The sequence below is a fragment of the Larimichthys crocea genome, chromosome XIX (assembly GCF_000972845.2).
Source record: "Larimichthys crocea isolate SSNF chromosome XIX, L_crocea_2.0, whole genome shotgun sequence".
Taxonomy (NCBI): Eukaryota; Metazoa; Chordata; class Actinopteri; family Sciaenidae; genus Larimichthys; species Larimichthys crocea.
In genome coordinates, this window is record NC_040029.1 from 11248971 (window position 1) to 11257615 (window position 8645).

Genomic DNA, 8645 nt, shown 5'->3' on the forward strand with positions numbered 1-8645 from the left:
AAGATTTTGCTGAAAGGTTAACCAGCATTACCTCTGCACGCTCCGTGTACACACCCAGGTCCAGTCTGGTTGACCATGTCCTCCTCCTCTTCCTCGCCCTCTTCTTCTTCCTCCTGCTCCAGACTCTCCTCCCCAGCTCAGCCCGGCAGACGGGCCTGGAGACCGGGCAGTGCTGCTGACGTCCTGGCCTCTTCCCTGTGGAGAGAAGCAGCTCTCGGCGTTCCCGGCAGTGTTGGCGGTGCCGGTACAGTCCTGCTGGATCGGCTTGGTTTGGCTCTGGAGGTGGTGTTGGCTCACCTGAGGTGGGTGGTGCTGAGCAGGGTCAGAGAGGGTGTAGCTGTCGTAGGTGAGGGTTTTCTCCCTGCTCAGCTGTCTGAAGGTTTGTGCCTGGTAATCTGCTCGCTCTTGCATTTGTGGACCGGGGCTGGAGATGGTCGGGGTTTGTGGGTAATGCGGGCTCGGACCGGGGGTGTTCGGGCTACAGAAGGGCTGAGGGGCATTGTTGTCATGGCAACTGTCGTGAAGAAACTGAGTGCGGGAGGAGTCTGCAGCAGGTGAAGAGCCAACCTCCATGGAGCTCCATCTCCCTAGGACGACCTCTCCAGACATGGAGCCCAGCGGAGAGCACTGCAGCTGGGGCAGAGTCGGACCTCGCCAGGTGTCCTGGACCGGACCAGGTGTGACATCCTGCATGTGTGTGTTATAGGGCAGTCTGTGTGTATTCTCCAGTTCATCTCTGTGGTGAGTCACACCAGTACTGAACTGGTTCTGGTTCTGCAGATGAAAGTCCAGGTTCTGGTTCTGTTCAGACACACAGAGATAATGTTGGGATCACAGTCGGCTACATTTCTGGTTCTGGTTTTAGCTGGAGTAGATCTTACCTGGTACGAGTAACTGTAGCTCTTCTGCAGGTAGGGAAGTTCAGGAGTCTGGATCCAGTCTGGATCTGAACCTGGATCATGGTTTTGGTTGGAGAGGTGGTGCTGGGACGGCGGCAGGAGCTGAGGGGAGGTGATCTGAGGCTGAGCTACATAGTGCGGGGACGTCACCTGGGGTTGGGATACAAGGTGAGGGGAGGTAAGGTAGGGATTAGAGAGGTAAGGGGAGGTCACCTGGTGATGAGGGAGGTGCTGAGGGGAGGTAACGTGTTGGAGGTGAGGGGAGGTCACCTGGCATGGAGGAAGCTGAGGCGACGTTACCTGGGCCTGAGGAAAGAGGTGATTGGAGGTCACCTGGGACCAGGGAGCACAGTGAGGGGAGGGCTCTTGGTACTGATAGAGGAGATGAGGGGAAGACACCTGCGTCTCAGGTCCAATGTGAGGGGAGGTTCCCTGAGGGTGGGAGAACTGAAGGGAGGTCACCTGAGGGGAGGTCACCTGGGGCTCAGGGAGGTGAGGGGAGAATAGATAGGAGGGTACCTGGGGAGGAGCAAGCGAATAAGTCAGTCAGTCAGTAAGAGGATGGCACAGTGGATGTTACGTGAAGAGCTGAGTGCATAAATAAGAACCTTGGCATGAGGAGCGTTTCCATGGTTTCCAGGTGATGAGCAGGAGGAGAGGGGAGATGACTGAGGTAGAGAGGAGTGATGGATCATGGGAGGAGGCGAGCATGAGGGAAATGACCACAAGTCAGACATGATGTCACGCATACACAAACCTGAGTCCAGGTGTGTTTGTGTGCATGATGTGTGTGTGTGTGTTATCCTGAAGGTGTCTTCATGGGACGATCTGCAGAGTGACACAAAGAAGGTCTGGTCAGGAAGGTGTTCAAGTCCAGCATGGACCCCCAGCTGCTCGCTCCACATTTGCATGTCTGTGAGCCTTTGTACTTGTGTGTTCAGGGTTATAAAGCATGTGTTCTCTTCTCCTCACCTTGGTGCATCGCACTACATTCTACACAGCCAGTCACTTTGTTTAATTCCTGCGATATATGAAAGTCAGACGTGGGTGCAGGTCCAGACTTCACTCAGTCCAGTTTGAATTAGGAACTTTAACTCTAATGGTTTGAACCTGGAGCTGAGTAATAACTGAACATGGTTCTGTTACTGCGTGCACTCAGACCACACAGCAGCTGTACGTGGTTATATGAGTAAGTGTGAATGTGTGATAACAGGACACTTCTAAGAACTCACACCCAGAGATGATTCAAACTCAGCGTGTGTCTTTAAGACAGTTTATTATCACTCAAATATATAACATATATTTAATATATTATCAGAAAACGCCTAAAAACATGAAAACATATTTTAAATGACACATAAAACATTAACATTAAACATTAATATATGACCCATGAAACTTCAAGTGTCACAGAGAGTGTGAGAGATTTAAAGTCACAATAAAAACACACAGAGCGACATCAACGTTTAGTTTGGAACAAAAATAAAAAGCTCTCACCTGAAACATCATCGACTCCGACTGACTGACTCTGACTGAGTGTGAGTGTGTGTGTGTGTGTGTGTGTGTGTTGTCAGGATGTGGTCACATGTTCTTCCTCTCTCTGGTCGTCTTTTCTTCTTCACGATGATCTGACAGCAGCTCAGACTCAGATCAATCAATCAGCTTCAGGAACTACAACATTCATCACAGTCTGATCGTCCATAATGATTTATTAGTTATGAATCAGTTTTATGAGTCAGTGTCATCAGAATCAAAGTGTTGAACTTTCTTTAACTGAACTTTCAGTCCCTGTGCCTTTGATGTGAAGAATGACCACATCTCTATCTAGATTATTAATGTGTATTTTGTTTATGTTTATGTTTATGTTTATGTGTTATTTCATTAATGGTCCCATAAAGTAACCGGAACTCTCGTCGGGCCAATCACAGGACAGCACGGTGTCTTTCCGGTGAAGGACCGAGGTCAGTGAAGTAACACAGGAAGTGGGTCAGTTTCAGGCGAGTTGACCCTTCAGAATAAAAGCAGAGTACAAACTATAAAAAACAAACTATAAAATAAAAACTAGACGTTTATATTAAATCATTCTCGGTTTGTTTATTAATGAATCTCTTCATGGACTCAGTTTATCAGATTTATTTTGACCTTTGACCCCTCGGCTCTTCTGTGAGGGTCGCTTTTATTTTGAAGGAGTGAGACCGGAAGTCGTATTTTTTCTTTGCACGTCGGTCCGCTCGTTCCTCCGCGTCCGGTTTCAGGTTTAGCACGAGACCAAACGTTCTCCGGTGAGTTCAGTTTTCACGGTCGAGCCGTTTTTAACGTTTTTTTTTAACGGTTTGGAGTTTCCGTTTCCGGTGACAGCGGCGGGATGTGCGGCGGACCTCATGCTAATGCTAATGCTAACCAACGTTAACCTGCCAGAGGTCAGTGACGTCACACGTTACGTTGTAGTCCTTAATTTAAAGGAGGAGACGCCGTGATGTCACAGCTCAGCAGGTGTGTTCTCAGAGTCGGCTCAGGTGTGTGCAGGTGTTGGACCAGCTCCACCTCCAGCCCCATCTGTAGCTCCGCCTTCAGCTCCACCTCCAGCCCCATCTGTAGCTCCACCTCCACCTCCAGCCCCATCTGTAGCTCCACCTCCGCCTCCAGCCCCAGCTCCGCCTCCAGCCCCACCTCCAGCCCCAGCTCCACCTCCAGCCCCAGCGACGTGCACCTGAACCTGGCTCTGGAGGACTGGATCGACGCCCACGTGGACCTGCAGCGGCGCGGGGTGCTGTTGCTGTGCAGGAACCGGCCCGCCGTGGTCATCGGGCGCCATCAGAACCCGTGGAGCGAGTGCGACCTGCGGGCCATGAGCAAGGCGGGGATCCTTCTGGCCCGCAGGCGCAGCGGCGGTGGCACCGTCTTCCACGACCTCGGGAACCTCAACGTGACCTTCTTCGCCTCCAAGGCGGCGTACGACCGGCGGAGGAACCTGAAGGTCGTCACGGACGCTCTGCGGCGGCTGCAGCCGAAGCTGGACGTCCACGCCACGGACAGATTCGACATCCTGCTCAACGGACGCCTGAAGATCTCCGGTACTGTCCGCGAGTCCGCCGCACGCTGCTCTGACGTTGACGTTGCTCTGACGTTGCTCTGACGTTGTTCTGACGTTGTTCTGACGTTGTTCTGACGTTGACGTTGCTCTGACGTTGCTCTGACGTTGTTCTGACGTTGATCTGACGTTGTTCTGACGTTGCTCTGACGTTGACGTTGCTCTGACGTTGCTCTGACGTTGTTCTGACGTTGTTCTGACGTTGCTCTAACGTTGACGTTGTTCTGACGTTGCTCTGACGTTGACGTTGTTCTGACGTTGCTCTGACGTTGCTCTGACGTTGCTCTGACGTTGTTCTGACGTTGTTCTAATGTTGCTCTGACGTTGCTCTGACGTTGATCTGACGTTGTTCTGACGTTGATCTGACGTTGCTCTGACGTTGTTCTGACGTTGTTCTGACGTTGCTCTGACGTTGATCTGACGTTGATCTGACGTTGTTCTGACGTTGCTCTGACGTTGTTCTGACGTTGCTCTGACGTTGACGGTGCTCTGACGTTGTTCTGACGTTGTTCTGACGTTGATCTGACGTTGCTCTGACGTTGCTCTGACATTGTTCTGACGTTGCTCTGACATTGTTCTGACGTTGTTCTGATGTTGCTCTGACGTTGCTCTGACGTTGCTCTGACGTTGTTTTGATGTTTGTTTGACAGGAAGTGCTTCCAGGCTGAGCAGGAAGTCGTCCTACCATCACTGCACCCTCCTGCACTCCACCGACCGCTCCACCCTCGCCGCCGTGCTCCGCCCCTCCTGCCCCGGTATCCAGAGCAACGCCACGCCCAGCGTCCCCTCACCTGTCACCAACCTGCAGGACCACGCCCCCTCGCTGCAGTGGGAGGAGCTTCTGGACGTGCTGGCGCAGCAGTACAGCACAGGTGATGTAGGAGTGTACTCGGTACGCTGTGACATCACTGGGGGCGTGGTTTAAAGGTCTCCTTTGTGTTGTTCAGAGTTCGGCCTCAGCGCCGCGCCGACCTCCGTTGACCCCGCTGATGAGTCGGCGTTCCCTGGACTCGGAGCGGCGGTGGCAGAGCTGCGTGGCTGGGACTGGACGTTCGGTAGGACGCCGAAGTTCAGCGTCCAGACGCCGCTGGAGCTGAGGGACGGCGGCGCTCGCAGCACCGCCCAGCTGCGCATGGAGGTGAAGAACGGCGTGATGGAGAGCTGCGAGCTGGACGTCCCCGCCGCCTGGCTCCCTCAGCGGCTGAGCGGCGAGCTGAGCGGCGTGCTGGTCGGCGAGCGGTTCTGTCGGCATCGAGCCGCCGCCGCCGTTACGACGCTGCTGCGGTCCGAGAGCGGCGAGCGGCAGGACAGGCTGCGGAACCTGTGTGATGCCATGCTGTCCGTCATGGGCTGACCCTGCAGCGCCGCCTGCAGGCCGGAGAGAGAACTGCACCTGCACACTGACATCGACTGATTTCTGACAATAAAGTTTGTTTATCACGTTTCCTGTCTGCTGTCTGTCTCCAGAATAAAATATTAACACGTTTCCGTGCTGACCTTTCAAAATAAAAGCCTCTCCATGTTAACGGGGCTTGTCACAGGACGCATGCGCAGTGCTCCCGAGTCGAGCCATGCGTGCTGTGCTGACGAAGAGCGGGGAAAAGAAGAGGAGGAGGAGGAGGTGTCACTCTGGTGTTATTTTCTGGCACCAAATGCGGATTTAATTTACTCAATCTGCTTTAATTACCAAAATATTTATTTTATATGGATATTCTGTGTGTTGAATACTTGATGTTTTATATATTTATATTCATGTTTTATGCATTGATTTAAATATTTTAAATATTTTAGAGCATTAATTTTAAACATAAATAATTAAATAACGTATTTATGTTCATTATAGATGTTTTATTTTATTTTCCGGATGACACGTGACGTGACGACTCTTCTCAGTTTCCATGGAAACGTCCCTCTGTGAGCGCGGCCCGGCCGCAGAGTGAGCCCTCTGTCCTGCGTGTCCGCAGAGACGATCTTTGTCTGATGTGAGCCGTCGTGTCGGCCAGCGGAGCGCGAGACAACCGGAGAACCGCAGCGGCAGGATGGGGAAGAAACAGAAGAAGACCGGAGAGGACAGGTAGACAGAGCAGCACCTGCCGTCACAGCACACCTGTCCGCGCGGACGCCGGGCCGCGGGGACGCTTTCCCGCCCCGGAGTCAGCCCGGAACCAGGCCCGTTAGCCCGCCAGTTAGCGGCTAACATGCTAACCACGAGTCAGTGTGTGTGTGTGTGTGTGTGTGTGTGTGTGTGTGTGTGTGCGGACTTAAACAGGCTGAAAATGGCTTAACACAGTTACACAAGCAGCAGGCGGGCTCACCTGTGCTCACCTGTGCTCACCTGTGCTCACCTGTCTGCTGGTAGCTGTTAGTTAACCGGTTAGCTTAGCCGTTAGCTTCAGAGAGCCGGCTGTCCGGTCCTCTCTGCCCGGACTTGAAGCTCCAGAACTCGGCGTGAGTTCGAGCCCGGCCCGGTAACCGGCCGTTAGCCGCGGAGGCTAACTGCTAACGGCTAACCAGCACAGGTGACAGGTAGCTGTTAGCTGCTAGCTGCTAGCTGTTAGCTGTTAGCTGTGTGTGGGCTGATGTAACCCTGGGCTCACCTGCTGACCACAGTGACGTCACACACACCTGAAGGGTCACTCTGGAAGAGCCTGACACGTTAACGTCAGCTGACAGGTGTGTGACACCTGAGCCAGAGATCAGCTGTTTGATTTATGTGACGTCAGAGTCAGATATTTAAATGTGACATCATCAGGCGCGAGCTCATGGTCCAGGTTCAGAGTAACTGATTACTTTTACTAATTATTATGAATTAGCGTGTTTCATTACAGCTGAATACCCTCGCCTCACCCCGTCCTTCCAAACACAGGAAAGCCATAAAAGGTCACGTGAGTCGTGGGTCGATGGCGGCGATCCCGAAGATGTTTGAGCGTGCGAGCTGTGACACGAGGCGGGAAATGAAAGGCTGTGCAGAGTCAGCTGTTTGTGTTCACACGGGCAGGCGGCTCTTTGTGTCCTCGCCGTCCAGCTCGCTGCCCGCACGCTGACCTCACGCCGTCCACCTCGCTGACCTCACGCTGACCTCACGCTGACCTCACACTGACCTCACACTGACCTCACGCTGACGGCACGCCGTCCAGCTCGCTGACCTCACGCTGACCTCACACTGACCTCACACTGACCTCACGCCGTCCAGCTCGCTGCCCGCACGCTGACCTCACGCCGTCCACCTCGCTGACCTCACGCTGACCTCACGCTGACCTCACACTGACCTCACGCTGACCTCACACTAACCTCACGCCGTCCACCTCGCTGACCTCACACTAACCTCACGCCGTCCATCTCGCTGACCTCACACTGACCTCACGCTGACCTCACACTGACGGCACGCCGTCCACCTCGCTGACCTCACGCTGACCGCACGCCGTCCACCTCGCTGACCTCACGCTGACCACAAGGCCCGAGCCGCCTCCCTGCTGGTTACATTATTGGTTATTGGTTAATTGATTGATTGATTAATTGATTGATTGATTGATTGATTGATCGTCTGCAGTGCCAAAGATGACGGCATCGACATCGACGCTCTGGCAGCGGAGATCGAAGGAGCCGGAGCCTCCAAAGAGCCGAAAGGGAAGAAGAAGAAGAAAGGAGGAGGCAAGAAGGACGACTACGAGTACGGCACCTCCACACATCTCCATCTCTTTCCTTCTCCTCCTCTACTCCTCCTTCTCCATCTCCTTTTCCTTCTCCTCCTCTTCTCCTCCTTCTCCTTGTTTTGTCTGATCTCCTCTGACTCTGTTTCCTGTCGCTCTGCAGTGAGGACGACATCCTGAAGGAGTTGGAGGAGTTATCTCTGGAGACTCAGGGCGGGAAGAAGGTAAGACACACCTGCACGCGTTAGCTCGTTACGTTAGCTCGTTACGTTAGCTCGTTACGTTAGCTCGTTACGTTGCCCTTGTTGCTCTGGTTGCCCTTGTTGCCCTTGTTGCTCTGGTTGCCCTTGTTGCTCTGGTTGCTGTTGTTGCCCTTGTTGCTCTGGTTGCCCTTGTTGCCCTGGTTGCCCTTGTTGCCCTTGTTGCCCTTGTTGCCCTTGTTGCCCTTGTTGCTCTGGTTGCAGAAAGCAGACGCCACAGAGGACGTGGAGAGCGTGGAGCCTCCCAAACCAGAGAAGAAGAAGACCAGGAAGGGGAAGAAGGGCGGAGCCAGCCCCGAGGGCGAGGATGGCGAGGAGGGCGAAGGTCCGACGAACGAGGAGAGGAACGGGGAGCAGACAGACAAGAAGGTGAAGGACGGAGAGAGACGAGGAGGAGGCGTCTGAGGAGTCACTGTTGAGTATTAACCACGTCTGTTTGTCTCCAGGCGCCTCCTGTAGCTCCGCCCTCAGACTCTGACGAGGACAGCGGCTCGCGCTCACGCCTCCACAAAGACGCCAAGAAAGGAGGCGAGGAGGAGGAGGGCAAAGACGAAGGTGAGGGAGGGAGGAAAGGAGGCAAGGACAACAACGACTCCGAGGATGACGAGGAGGAGGAGTTCACCTCCAGGAGGGACAAGAAGAAGAAGAACAAAGGCAAGGCGGCGAAGGTGGAGAGCGAGGACGAGGAGGGGCCGGACGAGGAGGAGGAGGGTGGAGGCTTCAAGATGAAGACGGCGGCTCAGAA

At 53.8% G+C, this 8645-nt stretch overlaps 3 protein-coding genes across 6 annotated transcripts in view; 2 read left to right on the top strand and 1 right to left on the bottom strand.

Moving 5' to 3' along the window:
- The window catches only part of LOC104935645 (transcriptional-regulating factor 1), a 22586-nt gene extending 15096 nt beyond the window's left edge, over positions 1 to 7490 (bottom strand). For 2 of the 4 annotated variants that reach the window (XR_003464244.1, XR_003464245.1), the window contains exons 1-3: positions 1508 to 1727; positions 882 to 1418; positions 55 to 801 (exon numbers count right to left, since the gene is read on the bottom strand). Coding sequence is in view for 2 of the 4 variants with exons in the window: in XM_027291551.1 (XP_027147352.1) it covers positions 55 to 801; positions 882 to 1418; positions 1508 to 1648 (1425 nt within the window). In the remaining 2 variants the exon portion in view is untranslated. Of the gene's footprint in view, positions 1 to 54; positions 802 to 881; positions 1419 to 1507; positions 1728 to 2396; positions 2468 to 6335 lie in introns of those variants that run through there. The other 2 variants (XM_027291551.1, XM_027291552.1) reach the window with 2 other exon arrangements.
- On the top strand, positions 3553 to 5433 carry lipt1 (lipoyltransferase 1; the record flags this gene model as incomplete). Its single annotated transcript, XM_019254985.2, has 3 exons — positions 3553 to 3973; positions 4641 to 4862; positions 4938 to 5433. Coding segments are annotated over 3 exons (1050 nt in total), but the record flags the coding sequence as incomplete, so codon positions are not given.
- eif5b (eukaryotic translation initiation factor 5B) overlaps positions 5903 to 8645 on the top strand; it is a 9846-nt gene continuing 7103 nt past the window's right edge. Inside the window, exons 1-5 of the mRNA XM_019254991.2 lie at positions 5903 to 6064; positions 7541 to 7660; positions 7804 to 7864; positions 8105 to 8269; positions 8347 to 8645. The exon at positions 8347 to 8645 is cut by the window's right edge and continues 197 nt beyond it. Of these exons, the coding sequence (XP_019110536.2) occupies positions 6030 to 6064; positions 7541 to 7660; positions 7804 to 7864; positions 8105 to 8269; positions 8347 to 8645 (680 nt within the window). The 5' untranslated portion in view covers positions 5903 to 6029. The remainder of the gene's footprint in view (positions 6065 to 7540; positions 7661 to 7803; positions 7865 to 8104; positions 8270 to 8346) is intronic.